The sequence below is a fragment of the Paroedura picta genome, chromosome 18 (genome assembly GCF_049243985.1).
Source record: "Paroedura picta isolate Pp20150507F chromosome 18, Ppicta_v3.0, whole genome shotgun sequence".
Taxonomy (NCBI): domain Eukaryota; kingdom Metazoa; phylum Chordata; class Lepidosauria; order Squamata; family Gekkonidae; genus Paroedura; species Paroedura picta.
The window spans coordinates 4,724,298-4,745,907 of record NC_135386.1 but is presented as its reverse complement, the minus strand read 5'-3'; the positions used below and the strand labels follow the sequence as shown (position 1 = coordinate 4,745,907).

General features: G+C 49.6%; 1 protein-coding gene across 5 annotated transcripts in view; it reads left to right on the top strand.

Moving 5' to 3' along the window:
- The window catches only part of LOC143827697 (uncharacterized), a 96,300-nt gene that overhangs the window by 71,907 nt on the left and 2,783 nt on the right, over window positions 1–21,610 (top strand). For all 5 annotated transcript variants that reach the window (XR_013227387.1, XR_013227385.1, XM_077317512.1 and 2 more), the window contains one exon: window positions 7,148–7,295. Coding sequence is in view for 3 of the 5 variants with exons in the window: in XM_077317512.1 (XP_077173627.1) it covers window positions 7,148–7,285 (138 nt within the window). In the remaining 2 variants the exon portion in view is untranslated. The remainder of the gene's footprint in view (window positions 1–7,147; window positions 7,296–21,610) is intronic.

Here is a 21,610-nt window from a genome sequence, read left to right as displayed (position 1 = left end):
ATGGGGAGGCGAGAGGTCGGCAGAGGTTGGAGAGGTGGGGGAAGGCGTGGAGATTGTATTTCCTTGTGACTTTTCTCAGAGGCGACTGAGGACTCCAGGAAGTGCTTTGATCTGGGATTTTGGGAAGCGCGTCAAGTCGGAGTGAATCCGAGCCACTCCCCAGCCGTGTTCCAACCTGGATGGAGAAGAGTCAACAAGGGAGAATTATATATAATTACAGATAGACAAATCACGGTGCTGGGGACAGACAGGAACGGCAAGCCAGGATGGAGGCAGTGGAGGCTGGCAGGTCCCCAGGCCTGGAGCAGAAGCCGGCCAGCAAAAGGCAGGACGGCTGGGACAGGCTTCCTGGTGGGCCTGTTTTCGGTTAGCCCCAGGGCTGGTTTCTTTCTTCTCCCTTTTTAGCTCCCTTACAGAGGCAGGAGTCTCCCCCATGGCAATGTGGAATCCTCCCCCGTGACACTCTTGGATAGCTCCATGCAGAATTTCAGAAGTCTCTGCAGTTGTGATGGGCCTGCTGAGGTCAGCACAGAGTCGTCCCCCCCACCAGTCCCTCTCTCTCCCATCCGTACACACACACACACAGGGGTGGTCAGCTCCAGCTCGGGGAATTCCTAGAGATTTGGGAGGCGGGGCCTGCGCGGAAACCTCAGCAGGGTATAATGCCATGGAATCAGTCCGCCACTGAAAGCCACCTTGTTCTCCCTGGAAACGGATCTCTGCGTTCTGGAGATGTAATTCTGGGTGATCCTCAGGCCCCGCCTGGAGGTTGGCAACCCTGACACACCAAGACAACCATTCTTCTTCTTCATCATCATCATCATTATTTATTCGATTTGTATGACAGCTGCTCTCAGAGACCGGCTCATGATGGTTCACTACAAATCAATACATTAAAACCATTAAAATTCCTCATTCATTCATTCATTCATTCATTCATTCATTCATTCATTCATTCATTCATTCATTCATTCATTCATTCATTTGGTTTTTATACTGCCCTTCCATATGGCTCATGCATGAACGTGAATTCTCCCAGAATTACAATTGATTTCCAGACTACCGGGATCTGTTTCCCTGGGCAAAAGGGCTGCCTTGGAGTCTAGATTCTTTGACCTCCCACCGAGTTCCCTTCCCTCTCCAAATGCTGCCTCTCCACCAGGCTTTGCTCCCAAAGCTCCAGGAATTTCCCAACCCATCGTTGGCATCCCTAGAGAGAGCCTGCTTCTACTTCCCTGACTGCCAGAAGGAAGCCTCAGCTCAACTGGCAAAGGAATTGTTGACATGAAAGGAAGGATGCTCTGCCAACCCCCAGGGATCCAGGGGCTGCTAAGAGACGGAACCTGCTGCCTTCCTTCCTGGAATAACACCACATCCCAGGAAATATGATGCTGGCCCCAGCTCAGAGTGGCCTCAAGAGGTCCCCTCTTCATCCACCAGGAAGAACATTTTTCTCAGGGAAAGGGTATTCCGGACCGTGTGGAGTCGTGACTCAGAGGTAGAGCATCTGCTCGGCATACAGAAGGTCCCAGGCGTTGGCCAAGTTTGAATATGCAGACAGAGCAACAGGCTGCGTGAAGAATAAAACTGTTTGATTCAGAAGAGAAACCACTATAGAAAGAGGAGAAGAGACCTAGCTCTGTAGCTAGCTGTTGCCTGCAGTCATTCCTCTGTTCGACAGCTGCTCTGGAGGAAATCCAGGGGAGGTGTGCTCAAGCAAGCCAATCAGGACACTGGAGGCAACCGGAACCTCATCAGGAAGCTCCTATCCTATCCATGCTAAATATACATCTCCTCCGATGCCCCCTGCAGGACCTCCTTGCCAGTCCGCTCTGCACACTGCAGTTCAGGCAGATGCCAACACCAGGGTCTGTCCCTGGGAGCTCCACTTAAAAGGACCAGGAAGCAGGTCTGCCTGAGACCCTGGAGCATCTCTGCCTCTTTGAGTAGAAGATAGAGCAGGGGTAGTCAAACTGCGGCCCTCCAGATGTCCATGGACTACAATTCCCAGGAGCCCCTGCCAGCATTCGCTGGCAGGGGCTTCTGGGAATTGTAGTCCATGGACATCTGGAGGGCCGCAGTTTGACTACCCCTGAGATAGAGGGTAGAGGGACCCCATGGTCTGATTCAGCATAAGAAGAGAAGGGGGCCACCCAAAAGCAAAACAAAGACGGCGCAGAAGGAAACAGCGCCTGTAATAATTGTACAACCCCAACGCGTTTCGTGCACAGCTTCATCCAGGGGAATCTTTCGGGTTCTTTTCGGTTCCGTTCCCGTACATCCAAGTGGAGCAGGACCAAGAAGAATCCGAAAGATTCCTCCTGATGATGATGAAGCTGCAAGCAAAACGCACGGGGGTTGTACAATTGCTGCAGACTCCATTTCCCTCTGCACCGATTCGTTTCTTCACCTTCGTTCTGATTCAGGGCAAGGCCGCTTCATCACCAGTTAAAGCCCAAATGTAGCAGCCGATTGCAAAAGCCTAATTCCCGGATTCTCTGAGATGCCTTCGCATTCAGAGCTCACGGAAACCCTCTGGCAAACGGACAGGCCTTGCCGTGGCTTTTTAGGTGTGATGGACCCGTCTCGCTTTCCGTTAGGAAATTTAAAAACACATCTGTTTGGGCTGGCATTTGGAAGTTAATTTTTCATCCCCCGGCTGATCGATTTTTATCTCCTCCGCTCTCTCAACGTGGCATTAATCTGACTACTGCAGCCTGCTTCCTTGAAACTTCTTTCCCGTTTCTTCGTTGTTGGGTTGGCTTTTTTTTTTTTTTTTAAGAAAAAGAAATAGCTGCTTTTACCGTCCCCTATTAGCTCGTCGGAATTGCTGCTGGATTGAGAATACTTTTGGAAAAAAAAATTATATGGTTCTAAAAGGACTGAGGCTACCTGCATACGGCTAGGCTTCTCTGAATTCTGTTGCATATGCATTGGTGATGGAACTTCCACCTGCGGGTGTTTTCCGGATACCTTTTTCCACCTTGTCCCTTCCACTTTTGCCCTCAGTGGCGTCATTTTCGCTTCTAGGGAGAGCACAGGCTTGATTTGCTCCAGAACAAGCTTATTTGTCTCTTGATGGCCCACAGTACCCGTAAAAACCTCCTGGAGGGAGGGTGGGATTTAAAAAAAGCAGAAAGAAAAAAGTGCTAGACAGATACAACTGGGAGTAACCGTGCTATCCCTACATAGCTGCATTAAACAACCGTGTTACTTCAGGCTGGTTATCTGCAATCCAGCCGGGACTGTCTCGTAAGGGATAATCAGCATCTCTCGTTTGTCCCCCGGGGCAACTTCCCATGTTGTGATTTTGATGTTCCACCCACGTCCAGAGGCAATTAGAACACATGGCGTGGGCGTGGGCATGTATGTGCTCAGGAGAAAGAACAGGTCTGCCAAGAATCCTGGAGTAGGCTGGCAGGCCTTCCTGTTTCTCGCGGAGGAGACAAATGATTCCCACCCTATTAATTCAGTCACGGCAAGTTGATTTGTTGAAAACACACCGGCAATTTAATGTCATAACGCGAGCAGGCGTCCCCGGTGATTCGTCGCGTCCTGTTTAATCTTAATCTTCCCTGCTCCTCTGGGAGGAGTGACACAGGGCCTGTTTGGCACGGCACAAGTCAGTTCGGCAAACACGTTTAGCTCGCCGCGTATTTGAATTTGGGGATGGAAATCGAGACAAATGGCTTTTAAAAAGATGTCTAAAGAACTGTTGCACCTCCATAAGGATGGCTGAGTTCCCACCTTCTAGAGAAGATGAATTTGGGTTCTCAACAAGTTCTAAACCTCTAACTTAGTTTTTGCGAGGGAAGGAAGGAAGGAAGGAAGGAAGGAAGGAAGGAAGGAAGGAAGGAAGGAGATAAGGGAAGGAAGGAAGGAAGGAAGGAAGGAAGGAAGGAAGGAAAGAAGGAAGGGAAGGGAAGGAAGGAAGGGAAGGAAGGGAAGGAAGGAAGGAAGGAGATAAGGGAAGGAAGGAAGGAAGGAAGGAAGGAAGGAAGGAAGGAGATAAGGGAAGGAAGGAAGGAAGGAAGGAAGGAAGGAAAGGGAAGGGAAGGGAAGGGAAGGGAAGGGAAGGGAAGGGAAGGGAAGGGAAGGGAGGAAGGAAGGAAGGAAGGAAGGAAGGAAGGAAGGAAGGAAGGAAGGAAGGAAGGAGATAAGGGAAGGAAGGAAGGAAGGAAGGAAGGAAGGAAGGAAAGAAGGAAGGGAAGGGAAGGGAAGGGAAGGAAGGGAAGGAAGGAAGGAAGGAAGGAAGGAAGGAAGGAAGGAAGGAAGGAAGGAAGGAAGGAAGGACGGACGGACTCAGGGCTAAGGGAAGGAAGGAAGGATTTCTGAAGAAATTGAGCTCTGTAGCTTGGAAATCAGTTGCAATGACTTCACCCCCCACCTGGAGGTTGGCAGACCAGGCAGAACCCCTGCTGGGCACCTAGCAAGGCCCAGGTTCAAGGCCTGGCGTCTCCAGTCACAGAATTCCAGGGAGCAGGTGTTTTCTTAAATTCTTGCAGTGCAGCTGCGAAGCAGACTACTGGTGACGTTTGGGACTGGGTGTGGAATGCAGCCTCATAACCTCAGCCTCCCACCATGCTTGCCCCTTTCTGGACTCGCAGAGGTCGCTTGAGAGGAGGGTCCGCATCGGCTGGACTCACGGCAGATCCCGCAAGAGGTTGCAGCCGCAGGACGATCAAGCAAAGACTCTAGCGGAGCTCAGCCTCATTAAAGTCCTAATTAATTATTTCCTTAATGCAGTGCTTTCCCTTGATATTGCTTTTAGAGCTTTGCATGCCTGCGGTGGGTAGAAAGTGAGGTCAATAAATAGGAGAGGGGTGTCCTAAATAAATGGGGTGTGTATGTGTGTGTTCTCCAGATCAGAGGCCACCAGTCTTAACCGCCGCACCAAGCTGGCTCTTGATAAAACTTTTCGTGTATGAAAGGAAAAGAACGCATGTCCATAAAGTTAGGGAAGACCACTTTCTGGCGTCCTAGTCTCTCTTTGCTTCATGACTGAATTGCTGGCCTGTGAAGCTGAATCACCCTAAGTCAGGCAACCAGTCTGCCTCGCTCAGTGTCATTTGCTTCGATTGGCACAGATCTGCAGCCAATCACAGAGCTGAATCATAGAATCATAGAACCATAGAGTTGGAAGGGGCCGTACAGGCCATCTAGTCCAACCCCCTGCTCAACGCAGGATCAGCCCTAAGCATCCTAAAGCATCCAATGGTGCAAGCAGCCTTTGCAAGAATGCAGCCCTTCCATGATAAAGCAAGCACAATCCGGGGGATTCTCAGGTTGAAATTCCCACTGTCCTTCATGTGCAGTGAACTCTTTCCATCCTTCACAGGCACGGACCCCCCGCCCTCCCCCGGATCTCCTGGCGTTTTCTTTGGCAGCGTTTGGAACCCCAAGTAATGCCTATCGGCAGCAGAATTGTTCCATGACCTCATTTCGGACGAAGGGAATCTCCTCGTGGCTCTCTGATGGCTTCATACCGCCGTGGTCGGATGCTGCCTGCGTTGCTCAAGCGTGTCTCTCACGGCCTCTTCTGCTTTTCTCTCCTGCCTCCCCTCCCCAGAAGCCCTTGCAGCATCCGTCAAGGGTTGGGGCGTCTCTCACCAGAGGACATTTGCTTCCAAAACCTGTTCCTGGTCAGCAGCCCGGACGGGAAGCGAACGAGCGAGTGCAGATGCTTGCTACATGCGCGCTGTCATAAAGATGATGAAAAGGGCCATTTCAGACACAGGCTCCAGCAGGTAACCCGGGGAAATTAGCACTCCTTGGTAATTAGAATCCTGCAGAAAGCCGCCACCGTTCTGCGTATCACAAGGAAGGCTATTTTTTTTTTTTGCGGGAAGCGGTTTTGTGTGCACGTCGCACTGTAACGTCGCACACGGGTGCCCGGCAACGGTGTTCATCCTGTGCACAGAAAGCCCAATTGTCTGCTCCTCCGGGTTACCGTGCCTAATAAGTTAGGGCTTGATCATTAGACGCCATTCAAACGCTTGCCTCGATCCCCTCCAATTTCCTGCCATGTGGCCAAACCTCTGCAGGTGAGATGGCAGAATCTACAGGACTATCTTCCTTCTGCTGGTTTGCAACAGGCCTCAGGTCCAGCGGTGGAGCTTTTCTTCTTCACAAAATCCAGCTGCTTCAGAGGTCTGTTTGGCTTGCCATTTTCGACAGCGTTTAATAAGTTAGGTCTCTGTCACAGGAGAGCCACCTAGGGTCGCCAGCTCAGGGTTAGGAGAAGAAGAAGAGTTGGTTCTTATACGCTGCTTTTTCCTACCCGAAGGAGGCTCAAAGCGGCTTACAGTCGCCTTCCTGTTCCTCTCCCCACAACAGACACCCTGTGAGGTGGGTGAGGCTGAGAGAGCCCTGATATTCCTGCTCGGTCTGAACAGTTTTATCAGTGCTGTGGCAAGCCCAAGGTCACCCAGCTGGCTGTATGTGGGGGAGCGCAGAATCGAACCCGGCATGCCAGATTAGAAGTCCGCACTCCTAACCACTACACCAAACTGGGTCTCTGGAGAGACCTGGAGAATTTGGAGGTGGAGCTGGGGCGGGGAGGGATCTTGTCAGGGCTTAACAACCCCTTCCAGAGCAGCCATTTTTACCCAGGGGAACAGATCCCGGTCGTCCAGAGATCAACTATAATAGCAAGAGATCTCCGTGTCCTGCCTGGAGGTTGGCAACCCTGACTCTCTGCCCAACAGGATTCCGATGCAGCTTGTGCCGAACGTAACACAAACGTTCTACGACCTCAAATCAAAGTGGGATGAAGGACAAAAGCACACAGACTTCCTAAAGAGAGGCGCCTTGATTTTTCCCCCTTGACTCAGGCAAGCAGGTGTCGTGTCGAGCTTGGCTTGGCAGAGTCTTCCAAAGAGCAGGTGCTGAAGTGGGGAAGACCCTCTGGCTGCTTGACTCATTTTATTATTATTATTATTATATATTTTTTTAGAATTCCATGCTGTTCAAAGTGGCTCTACAGAAATAAGAAAACGATGTAAAATCTATAATTGCTCAGAAATAATTTAAGGGCAACCGAGGAATGCGGAGCAGTTGATATGAATTTAAAACAGAAAGTTACAGCTGATTTAAGATTTCAAGGATAAAGATGATCCAAACCCCGCCCCCTTTTTCTTCTTTGCAGTCAAGTCCCAGCTGGCTTATGGTGATCCCTCCCCCCCCCCCCCCCGCATGGGGGTTTCAAGGCGAGAGGCAAGGACAGACCTGGACTTCCAGGCCAAGTACGAACCAGGGTCAGCCCTGCTTAGCTATTGAGACCTGACGAAATCAAGGTAATCGGGATTCCAAAAACTTTAGGCACCTTTCTTGCCTTTTTTTACCCTTGAGAAACCCCTGAAACATTCTTCAGGCTTTGAGAAACCCCAGAAGTGGTGTGATCATGCAGAATATAGTTGGGAAGCATCGTTGTATACACACCCACCCTTGGCCCCTCCCCATCCCCTCCAGGCCCATCACTGGCCATTTTTGGAGGGCTAAGCAGGTTGATATGACCAGATATGGCCATAAGGTAAAGGTATCCCCTGTGCAAGCACCGAGTCATGTCTGACCCTTGGGGTGACGCCCTCTAGCGTTTTCAGGGCAGACTCAATACGGGGTGGTTTGCCAGTGCCTTCCCCAGTCATTACCGTTTACCAGTCATTACCCAGCAAGCTGGGTTCTCATTTCACCGACCTCAGAAGGATGGAAGGCTGAGTCAACCTTGAGCCGGCTGCTGGGACTGAACTCCCAGCCTCAGCTGATATATGGCCATATCGCCCAAGAAATGTTTAACAAATAATATATTAAAAATTAATTAACTCACCCATTTGGGAAACCCTTCCAGGAACCCTTCCAAGGTTTCACAAAGCAATCCTTCAGCTCTCAGAAGTCAAACAGGGCCAAGCCAGCTTGCATTTGGACGAGAGACCTTTGAAAATTTGGGTCGTAGTTCCTCCAAGGAACACTAGGGGTCATGGCACAGGGGCAGGCAATAGCAAACCACCTCCGAACACCCCTTGCCTGGCTGGCAGATGATCCTCAGATCTTCTGTCCACGCAACACTAATAATAATAATAATAATAATAATAATAATAATAATAATAATAATAATAATAATAATAATAATCTTAGCACTTCTACCGTCTCAGCTTTTCGCCGTTAATTTTTTGAGATTTGTCTTACATGCCTGTTGTGAGGGTTTCATATGTGGCTTGGACACATATCATTTGTACAAACAACATACAGTGCTTACTTACTGGCAAGGCAACGCTGAAAAGCATGGAGAGTTGTGAGCCAGCATAATGTAGCGTAAAGTGTAGAGCTAGGATCTGGGAAGCCCAGTTTTGGATCCTTCCCCCCTCTGCCACAGAAGCTTGGCCGGGGGACCTCGGACCAGTTGCATACTCTCAGCCTCACCCCCCTCACAGGGTTGTTGTAAAGATCAAATGGAGGAGAATGATGTAAGCCATTTTGGGTCTCCATCTGCGAGAAAGACGGGAAATAAATAAATAAAATTTTCAGGAGGGACGTGCAAGGGGCGGGGGAAAGAATGGCACAGAGATCAAGAATTGTGACTTTGATTTTCACGAAAGGGAAATGAAGCGGAAAGGGGATGGAACATGCAAATGCCTGTGGTGTGCATGATTTGAAAGCATATGAGACTATGCCACAGGGAGCATCGGAGATGTGCATTTAGCATAGAGTGGGAACTTCCAGATATTTTCCAAATATTCTTCTCCTATGCCCTGACAGACTCATTTCGAGATTTCCAGTTCTTTTGAGCACTGTTCCTTCCTGCTAGCCTCCAGAACAGGCAGAATGAATTAAGAAGACCGACTATTTGGGCTCTCTCTCTCTCCCTCTCTCTCTCTCTCCCTCCTTTCTATACAAAGTTTGCATCTTCTTAATCTTTTCAGCAGCTTGGTGCTTTACTCTGTTGCTCATTTAAACTCTGCCAACAAACTGGAGATTCTCCGCCCCCCCCCCCCCAATTCCCCGATGTTGAAACAACAAGGGTGAAAAATTCAAAACGATCCCTGTCCCCAGGGCAATCTAATACCACTTAACTGTTAGGTGTGATTAATCCTCTTGCCTCATTCGTTCCTTTGTCTGACTGTAAGAGACGAGATCAAAAAAATAGCAAGCTTTCTAAACTTCTCGTAGATCTTTCTTGCTCGCGTCTGATTTTCAAGCCAGCTACCCTCCTCGTAACTAGTTCATGTATTTATGAAGCTGGCTCTTCAAACAGTGAGCTAAAAGAGGGCATCTGGTACAAAAGACGGGGCGGGGGGGGGAAGTAATACTTCTAAGCAGGGTTATTGTGGAAAGTCTGTTGAAGCCAATGGTCAAAATCCCTTTCCAATGGGGAGAGGTCAGTGCTTGCCATTGTGAAAGGTCACAGCTCCTTGCCCCGTGTTCCTCCTGTGTAAGCACGTGCAAAGAATGAAGGAGGGGTAGGTTAATAACCTTGGGTAGGAGGGGTAGGTTAATAACCTTTCCCAGCAGGCTGCTTTGTGAAAAAGTCTCAATTTTAAGGGACTTCTCCAGTGCTGATGAATGCTCAAGCGGCAACTCAGCCTTTTTCGTGCAATATCAGCTACTACAAGAAGTCACAGCTATTTGAGGCTTAGTTTATGCTCCTACAAGAGGTCACAGCTATTTGGGGCTTCTCCCCTTGAGCAACTGAATGCAAGACTTAACCTTTTTTAAAGTCAAGAAAGACAAGCTGTATCAGCCTTGGAGGCAGGGGCCTAGCTGGACAGGGCCAACGAGGCCGGTTTGTTTGTTTATTTATTCACATTAGTTATAATCTGCCTTCCTCACAGGGGCTCAAAGTGGATTTCGTATAGTGGGCTGGTGGCAGAATGTCTGGGGTGGTTGACGGTTGCCTACGTCTACAGGCGTTTCAAAGCAAGAGTCAAGCAGGATGGATAAAAAAGAAATGCTTCTTTAAGCAGCGAGTGATTAAAAGGTGGAATATGCTGCCATGGGATGTATTGATGGCTGTGGGCATAGGCAGCATTAAAAGGGAATTAGACAGATGTATGAAGGATAAGTCTGTCAGTGGTTTCTAGCCAGAGTGGCTAAAGGGAACTTCCACATTCAGGAGCAGTCACCCTCTGAATCCCAGTGCCAGGAGGAAATGTCAGAGGAAGGCCTCAGCCTCTGTCCTATCGCTGGACTTCCAGAGGAATGGCTTGACCACTGTGTGAGACAGAGCGCTAGACTAGATGGACCCCTGGTCTGATCCAGCAGGACTTTTAAAATGTTCCTATGAAGGCCTCGGCCTTTCTGCCCTGTTGTTGGCCCTCCAGAGGAACCGGTTGGCCACTGTGTGAGGCAGGAGGCTGGACTAGATAAACCTCTGGTTTGATCCAGCAGGGCTCTTCTGACGTTCTTAGACTGTCTAAAATGGAATGGGAGAACTGAGAAAAACGACGTTATCCATCAGAAGGGTAACTTGTGATTATTTGTCAACACCAAAACTACAGACCAGGAAAGGGGAGGCAGAGACCCTTCCCTTCTCTGTGGGTGGACCTGGTCTGCTTCTTTTGTCCTTTGCATGCGGGGCCAGCTAACTTTGCTCTAAGATCTGCGGTTGAGAAGAAGAAGAAGAAGAAGAAGAAGAAGAAGAAGAAGAAGAAGAAGAAGAAGAAGAAGAAGAAGAAGAAGAAGAAGAAGAAGAAGAAGAAGAAGAAGAAGAAGAAGAAGAAGAAGAAGAAGAAGAAGAAGAAGAAGAAGAAGAGTTGTTGTTGCTGTTGCTGTTGCTGTTGCTGTTGTTGTTGTTGTTGTTGTTGCTGTTGTTGGTTCTTCCTCTCCCCTGTGAGGTGGGTGAGGCTAAGAGAGCCCTGATATCACTGCTCGGTCAAAACAGCAAGGTCACCCAGCTGGCTGCATGTGGGGAATCAAACCTGGCTCACCAGATTAGAAGTCCGCACTCCTAACCGCCACGCCAAGCTGGCTCTGTATATTCTGGTCACGCTAACTCCCAAGCTCCGATTGTAAGTTATATAACCACGAGCTCCAGCCACCAAGCCCTCCCGACTGTCCTTTGCCTCCCCAGCTTCCTGTTTTGCTTCGTTTCCCTCTAGACCCGCTCTAGGATCTCCAGTGAGCGCCTGGGATCCCAAACTGATCCACGCTGGGCTATCCCCAACAGGGAAAGTATGCACAGCAGGGAGTGAGTCTTCAGAATCTAAAAATAGGCCCAATAATTTCTGAGCTGAAACACGCCCATCCCCATCCCTGGCTGTTTGGCACACTCAGCGCATAATTGTAGGGTTAACTATTTAAAACGTACACATCTCTCCTCCCCTTGAGAGATTCCAGCGCTGGCAGCAGGAGTGATGACATCATAGACCCAGACGGCTCTGATTCTGGAACACAACTGCACAAAAATGTGTGTGTGTGAGAGAGAGAGCTCCCTTCCCCAAGGGGGAAATAATTAGTATGTGCTAAAAGCTAGGAGGAGAGGCAAGGCAGTAAGGTGCAGCCTGATCTCATCAACCCTTGAAAGCTAAGCAGGGTCAGTATTTGGATGGGAGACCACCAAGGAAAGCTCTGCAGAGGAAGGCAATGGCCAACCACCTCTGCTTCTCACTTGCCTGGAAAGCCCCTTCCTGGTTGAAGCTACGTACTTGGATGGGGGTACCCAAGGAACTCTCTGCAGAGAGTGGCCAAACAGTTCTTCTGGAGGGCTAACAGCAGGGCAGAGAGACCGAGGCCTTCCTAAGGACACAAGAAGAGCCCTGCATGCAAACCATAAACTCCAGCCCCTAGCCTTCAGTCTGATTTTAGCCAATGGCAATGTTTCTTTTTGAGAAACTCACAAATATCTGCAAACATTTCAAATCTTGAAAAAGGACACCCTGCGGCATGTCAAAGGCTGTTGGATTGATTGCGGCACAAACGTTTGGAGGCTGGCGTTTTATGCCTCCATAAATCTGCTGGCCTTTAAGAACCCACAAGGCTATTATCACAGCTCTGGCATTTCTCTATAGCTTCACTCTTTCCCCCATGAAGATACTCTCAGGAGTGTAGCTGTATTAGTCTCCCCTTATGTCCTCTATAGCAGGGGTAGTCAGCCTGTGGTCCTCCAGATATCCATGGACTACAATTCCCGTGAGCCCCTGCCAGCAAATGCTGGCAGGGGCTCACAGGAATTATAGTACATGGACGTCTGGAGGACCACAGATTGACTACCCCTGCTCTATAGAGTATTTTAGAATCATAAAATCATAGAGTTGGAGGGGGCCTGCAGGATCATCTTGTCTAACCCCCTGCATAGTGCAGGAACTCACAACTACCTACCTGTCCACAGTGAGTCCAATTTCATGGCCAAGTGATCCCCCAATATCACCACCACCAAAAATGTCAAGAATCCAGCCTGATTGGCTGAGGCTTCTGGTCTCACATCCTGTCTCAGTGATGATTGGCTGGGGCTTCTGGTCTCACTTCCTGATTCAGTGTTGATTGGCTGATCTCATCTCCTGTCTCAGTGTTGATTGGCTGGGGTTTGTGATCTCACTTCCTGACTTAGTGTTAATGGGCTAATCTTACTTCCTGACTCATTATTGATTGGCTGGAGCTTGTGGCATCAATTCCTGACAGCGCTGATAGGCTGAAACTTGTGATCTCACTTCCTGAATCAGTGTTGATTGGCTAAACTCACTTCCTGACTCAGTGTTGATTGGCTGGGACTTGTGACCTTACTTCCTGACTCAATGTTGATTGGCTGGGGCTTGTGGTCTCACTTCCTGACTCAGTGTTAATTGGCTAATCTTACTTCCTGACTCAGTATTGATTGGCTGGGGCTTGTGGCCTCTGTGCTGATTGGCTGGGGCTTGTGGTCTCACTTCCTGATTAAGTATTGATTGGCTAAACTCACTTCCTGACTCAGTGTTGATTGGCTGGGACTTGTGACCTTACTTCCTGACTCAGTATTGATTGGCTGGGGCTTGTGATCTCACATCCTGACTCAGTGTTGATTGGCTAATCTCACTTCCTGACTCAGTGTTGATTGGCTGGGGCTTGTGGCCTCAGTGCTGATTGGCTGGGGCTAGTGGTCTCACTTCCTGAATCAGTATTGATTGGCTAAACTCACTTCCTGACTCAGTGTTGATTGGATGGGGCTTGTCATCTCACATCCTGACTCAGAGTTGATTGGCTGGGGCTTGTGGCCTCAATTCCAGACTCAGTGCTGATTGGCTGGGCCTTGTGATCTCACTTTTTGACTCAGTGTTAATTGGCTGGGGCTTCTGATCTCACTTCCTGACTCAGTGTTAATTGGCTAATCTTACTTCCTGACTCAGTATTGATTGGCTGGGGCTTGTGGCCTCAATTCCAGACTCAGTGCTGATTGGCTGGGGCTTGTGGTCTCACTTCCTGACTCAGTGTTAATTGGCTAATCTTACTTCCTGACTCAGTATTGATTGGCTGGGGCTTGCGGCCTCAATTCCTAACTCAGGGTTGATTGGCTGGGGCTTGTGGCCTCTGTGCTGATTGGCTGGGGCTTGTGGTCTCACTTCCTGAATAAGTATTAATTGGCTAAACTCACTTCCTGACTCAGTATTGATTGGCTGGGGCTTGTGGTCTCACTTCCTGACTCAGTGTTGATTGGTTAAACTCACTTCCTGGCTTAGTATTGATTGGCTGGGGCTTGTGGCCTCAGTGCTGATTAGCTGGGTCTTGAGGTCTCACTTCCTGAATAGGTATTGATTGGCTAAACTTACTTCCTGACTCAGTGTTGATTGGCTGGGCCTTGTGACCTACTTCCTGTCTCAGTGATGATTGGCTGGGGCTTGTGATCTCACTTCGTGACTCAATGTTGATTGGCTGGGGCTTGTGGTCTCTCTTCCTGATTAAGTGTTGATTGGCTGATCTCACTTCCTGACTCAGTGTTCATTGGCTGGGGCTTTTGATCTCACTTCCTGACTCAGTGTTCATTGGCTAATCTCACTTCCTGATTCAGTGTTGATTGGCTGGTGTTTGTGATCTCACTTCCTGACTCAGCGCTGATTGGCTCAGGCTTGTGGTCTCACCTCTTGTCTCAGTGCTGATTAGCTTGACCTTGTGATCTCACTTCCTGTTTCAGTACATACATTTCAACAGTTGTTTTGGCAGCAGCTGCCACCCCAGAAGTACTGTGTGGCTGAAGTGGCAATTGTTTTGTGGTAGGCTCCGCCTTCTGCAGCAGCCATTTTGTGGCAGGCATTTTATCGCTGCACACGCCACGCTGTTTCAGAATACCAAATGTGGCTACAGGCTTAAGAACGCTGGGGACCCCGGCTTACGCCCCCAAACTCTTGTTCATCTCTAAGGTGCTACTGGACTCAAAGGTGACTCTTCCTCCCTTCTGTGATGCATGCAGAGCATCCTCGAGAGAATCAGTTTCCTGCAGGAAGGTGCACTGGAGATACCTGTCCTAATCTGACTTTGTCATCATTGGCATGTTTGCAGGCTGGAATGAACAGGCAGAGCAGGTATTACGGAGGGTGGGACAGCCACCCAAAACTACATGTGAAAAGGGTGCTTTTCACTCTCCTCCCACATGTCTCCTCCGCCCTTCAGCTCTGGCAGACCAGTTCCAGCGGCCTGTGTGTGGATGTGAAGCTCATGCCAGGGTACGACCAGATGCCCCTTACTACGGCATAACCAACTGGGTCATACCAGAGCTCAGAAAGGATAATCACTTTGGGTGACCGATGACAGTTCTCTGAAATAAAATATCCAGATTCAGGAGACCTTTATTGGCATGCAATGAAATAAAATAAACATTTTGATACATCCCCCCCCCCATTTGATTTAATTCCTATGCCGTCCTGAGTCAGCATAGTGGTCAAACAGTGGTGGCTTCTAATCTGGAGAACCGAGTTTGATTCCTCACTCCTCCGCATGCGGCCAGCTGGGTGACCTTGGGCCAGCCACAGTTCTCTTCGAGGTTCTCGCAGAGCAGTTCTCTTGGAGCTCTCTCATAGCCCCACCTACCTCACAGGGTTTCTGTAGCTGGGAGAGGAGGGGAATGTCAGTGAGATTCAAGGTGAGATTACAGGATTTAAAAAAAAACAACAACATAAATTATATAGAGCAAAATCCAGTGCCAAGATTACGGAATTAGTAGACAATGCCAAACACAGCAAGATCCAGTGGGATGACCCAGGCTGAAGGCTATGCTCGTAAAATCAAAATGGTACTTAATAATCGTTGCACTGGAAGATCAAATGGGCATCTGAGCATCTAAAAATAGCCTGAGAGCCATTCCTGGCTCTGATTCCTTCCCCTGCCCCCCCTCCCCTACAAAAGAGCAAAGCTTCATCCCTCCAACATTGTATTTCAGTACGATTTTAGTTCCTTCTTTGGATCACAGCCTAATTTACCCTATTTCTTACTTTATAAAAGGGGTGCAGGGAAGGGGAGGGGCAGTGCTTAATCAACTCCTAAAGCACCAAACCCTGATCCTCAGATAGAACTAAGGTCCTAAGGCAGGGATCCTCAACACCAAGGTTGAGGCCAAAGGTACCTGCCAACCCCTTTCCTTGCACCCACCAAGTGTTTTGAGGAAGGGGGAGGGGCAAGATGTGGGTCCTGCCCAGTAGGGATTTTGATTGAGAGCTGATTGGTTGTGCAGATGAAAATAACATTTCGGTGACAGCTGCCAACAGTATCTACTGATCTACTGATCTATCAGTACTGTAACTGTTGTTAGCCACCTCAAGGGCGCTTGGTGGCGAGAAGCAGCATGTACATTAAATGCTAAATTTCAGAGGGGAGCCCCGTTGGTCTGCTGGAGAACAAAGTTTGAGTCCGGTGGCCGCTTAAAGACCAACAATGTTATTCGAGATGGAGGCTTTCGTGCATAAGTCAGATAAAAGCTTTGGCGTGCAAGCATACGTCTTCTGACACCCGGAATGAAGTTTTTTTGGTCTTCAAGGTGTCCCTGGACTCAAACATTGTTCTGCTGCTTCAGTCCAAACATGGCTGCCCCATGTGAATCTAGGTGCCAGCGCGATGTCATGGTTAAGAGCGGCAGCCTCTAATCTGGAGAGCCGGGATTGATTCTCCACTCCTCCACATGCAGCCGGCTGGGTGACCTTGGGCTAGTCACAGCCCTGATAGGGCTGTTCTCACAGAGCAGCCCTGTCAGAGCTCTCTCAGCCCCACCTCCCTCGCGTTGTGGTGGGGAGAGGAAGGGAAGGCGATTGTGGGACGCTTGCAGACTCCTTCAGGTAGCGAAAAGCGGCATATAAGAACCAACTCTTCTTCCGTCTGCAGCTGAGCAGTCACAGTAGGTTCCAGCGGGTGTCTGACTAAGAGAGCTTTGACTGTCAGATGTATATCCCCCAAAAATCCTGTTTGTCTTTAAGACTTTTTGTTTGGCGAGTGAAAAAAACGCGAGGAAATCGTTGGGGAATGGATGCTGCCGTTTCAGGAAGGACGGTAACGTTTGGAGCAGGGTTAATAGAGGGTTTCTCGGCCAGTAATGATGCTACGAATGACTTGGTCGCACGGCTATTCCCGGAGGCCTCATCTCGCCTGCTATAGGTCACAAGCAACCTGGCGCGGAGTCAAGAAGTCCGCTCTCCAGCGTGTCAGCTCTTTGGCACATGGACCTCGCCTGCTTTTGAGCCAGAGGAAATGTTCTCAGAAAGCTTTATGTTCCCAGAAGGGACTTTACTGAGGGGGAGAGGGGGCCCGGCATTGGCTCCTCTGGGAAAGGTTAAAGCTTGAGAGGGGGGGTGGGAGGGACAGGGAAATGACATATCTGAGGATAAAGTGACCCGGAATGTCCCCGAGGAAAAGATGCTCAGGCAGAAGAAGAAGAAGAGTTGGTTCTTATATGCCGCTTTTCCCTACCCAAAGGAGGCTCAAAGCGGCTTACAGTTGCCTTCCCTTTCCTCTCCCCACAACAGACACCCTGTGGGGTGGGTGAGGCTGAGAGAGCCCTGATATCACTGCCCGGTCAGAACAGTTTTATCAGTGCCGTGGCGAGCCCAAGGTCACCCAGCTGGCTGCATGTGGGGGAGTGCAGAATCGAACCCGGCATACCAGATTAGAAGTCCGCACTCCTAACCACTGCACCAAACAGAATAGCCAATTTGCCTCTTAACTTCCATTCTAGCAAGAACAATAATAATAATAAGAGTTGGTTTTTATATGACGCTTTTCTCTACCGGGAGTCTCAAAGCAACTTGCATTTGCTTTCCCGAGGTGGGTGCGGCTGAGAGAGCCCTAATATTACAGCTTGGTCATAACAGCTCTATCAGGGCTGTGATGAGCAAAGGTCCTTCATATGCAGCCAGCTGGGTGACCTTGGGCCAGCCCCAGTTCTCTCAGAGCTCCCTCGACCCCACCTACCTCGCAAGGTGTCCGTTGTGGGGAGAGAAACGGTAGGTGATTGTAATCCGCTTTGAGACTCGTTCGGGTAGTGAAAAAAGCACGAGGAAATACAAGATAGAAGCTAAACACGCACGTCTGTGCTGCATTATTTCAGCCGCACAACGTTGCTCTGCTGAATTTCTCCAACGCCGTTCCAACCGCTCCCCTTTAAGGAGAGCTCTTACGGCTACAAGCGTCTTAGAAGCTGCACAGAGATTTGAGGCGACCGACCGTCTCCTTGCCTGTTTTTCTTGGGTGGGTGCTGTCTCAGTCTGCTGCTTTGCGTTCCAACCCCTTGGCACGATGCCGGAGAGAAATTTGGTGTACCCCGGGCGCTTTCCTAGCTGGCAAGCTTTCTCGTCCTCGTATTTTTAATCTGCCTTCCATTGTGCGGCCTGAAAAGTAGCACCTCGCCTCCATGTAAGCACGTGGGCACTTTGCCACTCTGGGCAAGCACCAGCTGCTCAGCGGATGATCTGCTTGGAAGAGACTTGGCTGGGGAGGAAAGTGGAAGGGGGGGGGGAGAGCTCATGGCTTAGCAAAGAGATCCTCGTCTTTTGTCGGAGACTGCGGAAGGCAGGGGTCCCCAACCTGTGGGCGTCGTTGGGATTCCGGAACAGCGTGGTGGGCACAACCAAAAAACGGATCCCAGAGGAGGAGGCAGAAGTTGGTTCCCTGCCTCTTATTCATGCCTCATTTGTGAATTGGGCCAAAAACATTGAGGCGAGTTTGAAAGCTCTGAGCCCCAAAATAAGGTTTGGCCCATCATAAATCATGCACCCCATATTCAGGGGGACTCTTCCCTTCGAGAGGATATATTCTGTTTCCTGAAGTGCCCCCAGATCAATGAGACAGACGCTGGGGCAAGGATGCACCCCGAAATAATCTTTAAAAGGTAAAGGTATCCCCTGTGCAAGCACCGGGTCATGTCTGACCCTTGGGGTGACGCCCTCTTGCGTTTTCATGGCAGACTCAATACGGGGTGGTTTGCCAGTGCCTTCCCCAGTCATGACCGTTTACCCCCCAGCAAGCTGGGTCCTCATTTTACCGACCTCGGAAGGATGGAAGGCTGAGTCAACCTTGAGCCGGCTGCTGGGATTGTACTCCCAGCCTCATGGGCAGACAGCTTCAGACAGCATGTCGCTGCCTTACCACTCTGTGCCACACGAGGCTCTATAATCTTTGGACCACCCCAAATGACACATCCGCATACTCCGGAGGCTGCCCCCTGCATGAGGACACACAGTGGTGCCCAGTTCCTAGGGGCAAGTGAGAGGGAAAGTGATTTTTAAAAAAATACACAGGGAAAGGGGAGGAAGAGAACAAAACCAAGGCTATGGAGGGAGCCGTTGCTGCTGAAATAACAATTGTTTTAATCTGCACAGCCAATCGGATCTCCAGCAGTCAATCAGAAGCCCTGCTGGGCAAGCACTGGACCTATCCCCCACCCACTTACTCAAATCACCCGGTGCAGGCCACGGTGCCCATGGGCACCAGGTTGGGGACCCCTGGTTTAAGGACTGACAGGGGAAAGTCATGGGTCTCTTGCTTTGCAGTGCAGCAAGAACTGTCTGAACAATGTGCAGGGGGGGATTCTTATAGCATTATGTGTGTTACGTTTTAAGCAAAACAAAAGACCAAGAAGGGCACGTGCGCTTTTATCCGGCCGCGTCAACGCGTCGCCTCGTCTCTGCAGAGCTGAAACGCTTTTACAAGTGAGTGATAAAGGCTGCAATCCTAAACCCGCTTTCTAGGGAACGAGACTCTCTTGTGATCGTTATCTCTGCCAATATAGGCCTGCGACTGCACTGTAAATCTTTTGTGATGCTTTTCATAGATATCTGGCCTCGCTGGGCCTCTGACCTCACCGTGTGTTTTTAGAATGGCAACATCTCTTGCGTTACATCCGCCCGTCCCCCCCTCCTCCTTTTCCCACTCCAGGTCTACCTTCTGGAAGGCTTGAAGCCGAAGACGGCTTGTCAACCCATCCCAAGTCCCTCCGTGCAGATTAGGAGTAGCGTTGTTGACTAATGATTATAACCAAGGGTTTAACTTCTAATTAGGAAACTTCCATTGATTCGAGAGGCGGTGGGAGTTTCCTTTGTGTTCAGGTACCATGGAGACCGGAATTGCGCGAGGAGCCAGGCAGAGAAAACGGCTCGCGGGGCATCAAAGGGGAGAACGTGGAGCCGATCGTCCTGCGGTGCGTGGCGGCCGTGCGGAACGAAACCGGGGGTCTCGTCTAACTGGCTAACCCTTGAGGAAAAACACAACGGCGCTCCACGCCAGCACACAACACATCTTAAATGCATCGTGCACACGGCGGTGGAAGTGTTCGCCCCCCTCCCCGAAACGCGATATGAATAAGCAGAAAAGCGGGAGATAAATGCTCCCTGGTGCCATGCCACCTGCCTTAGTTAATCTCTCCTTTATTTCCCACAGTACAGAAACCTTCTCAGTATCATAGGAGAGTTGTTTCGATGCTGGGTGAACCAGGTGGAGCTTGGGCCTTGGGGGACTTTGCATTCGGAAGGTCCCAGGCATCTCAGGTTGAAAGGATCAAGTCGTTGCAGATTGGCTTGCTAATTTCGACAGGTCCCAGAACCTAAGCAGGGTCGGCTTTGAGTAATACTTGGATGGGAGACCACCAAGGAAGCCTGAGGTTGCTATGCAGAGGCAGTCTAATAGTGAAGCACATAAGGAGGGCTGTGCTGGATCTGACCAGTGGTCCATCTAGTCCAGCATCCTGCCTCACACAGCGGCCCGTCTGCATCTCTGTGGTTCAGGAAAAATGGTCTTCGTTTGTACATAGATGGAGGAGAGGAAGAATGGGATTGCTTTATGGATGCCCTGGTTTCTAGCCTCTCCCAGTAGGAAGTAACGCTTAAAAAAAAGTCCTGAATCAAATGATTTTGGGGCACAATGGAAAGGCTTCATAACATCGTCAGAAGTTGGGCATAAGAAGAGCTCGAACGTTCAGATCCCTGCCCAGTGCGCTTTTTATTCCGGCAGTGGTGCTCCATTTGGAAAAGCATGCAAGAGATCCTTTCAAAGGAGGACAGCCTGAAAGAAACAAGTTAAATGTGGAAAGCCCTGTGGGATTTCTTTGACCACTGTCACCCGGGCCATCCAAGGTGGGTGGGTGGGTTGCAGAAATCACACGATTTAAGGTCACCTGCAAATCGGGCCATTGGACGGCTTAAAAGAACTTCCCTTTCTGAAGTTGTCGGAGCAGCTTGGATGCCTGGGTGTGTCAGTTTGGTTTCGAGCTGGAACTAATCTCTTTTGGGCTGGAGAGGGGTTGAGTTCTGAGCGCAGAACTCCCAAATCACGTCTGCCTGTTGGGGTCAGACCCATAAACAGCGTATCATGTACTCAAGCCCTGATCACAAGTGGTTTGAGACTGCTGAGTAGCCTAATCCAGTGGAGATCTGCACCGAAATCCTTCTCATCTGACATTCTAGACTCGAGTTAGCCATTAGTTAACTACCGAATGATCATCAACCTGAGCGATGAAAACCTCTGGCGAAAGAGAACGGACCGTCTCAAGATCGCCCAGCGGGGATTCGAACCTGGATCTCATCCATGTCTGACCCTAACCACCATACCTCATTGCTCAGAAGGCTTTTCCTGCTGCAACGCAGATAAAAGTGGAAAGTTTGAGAATTAACAACTGCCCTTAATGGCACACTGTCCCTTCTCAGTCGGTTATCAATCAACTGTGCGTGTGGGTTTTTAAAAAAATATTTAAATTGAATATTGATCAGCGAGAGAGAAAATCCCCTTCTCCTAAAGGGTCACGACTCCTTCCTGAAGAATCAGACAAGAAAAAGACAGATTGTGTACGAGCCAGCGATAAAAAGTCGCATTATCAGCGCCTGGCCAAGCACAAATTGACATTTTTCTTCGCAGATAAGATGCAATGTTTCAGATTTGGGGCCGTCTTTTAAGTCCAGCTGCACCCAACCTGCGCTTTGAATAGCGGTTCCCCAAGTGGGTAAGAGAAGGATTGAAAATTATCTAGCAAAAGTTGAGGCACCCTGTTGGATGTGTCCTATCCTTTTGTGCCATTCTCAGTAGATTAGGCATAGGGAGCAATGTTTGCCCCCTGGAGATTCTAACACATTTCTCAACCGCACCGGTTCGACTAACCTGCCCCTCCATTTTTATTTCATTTCACCTTGTTGTCCCACGCTGATTTCTTCCATGGCAAAACCGTTTTTGCAAGCTCCGG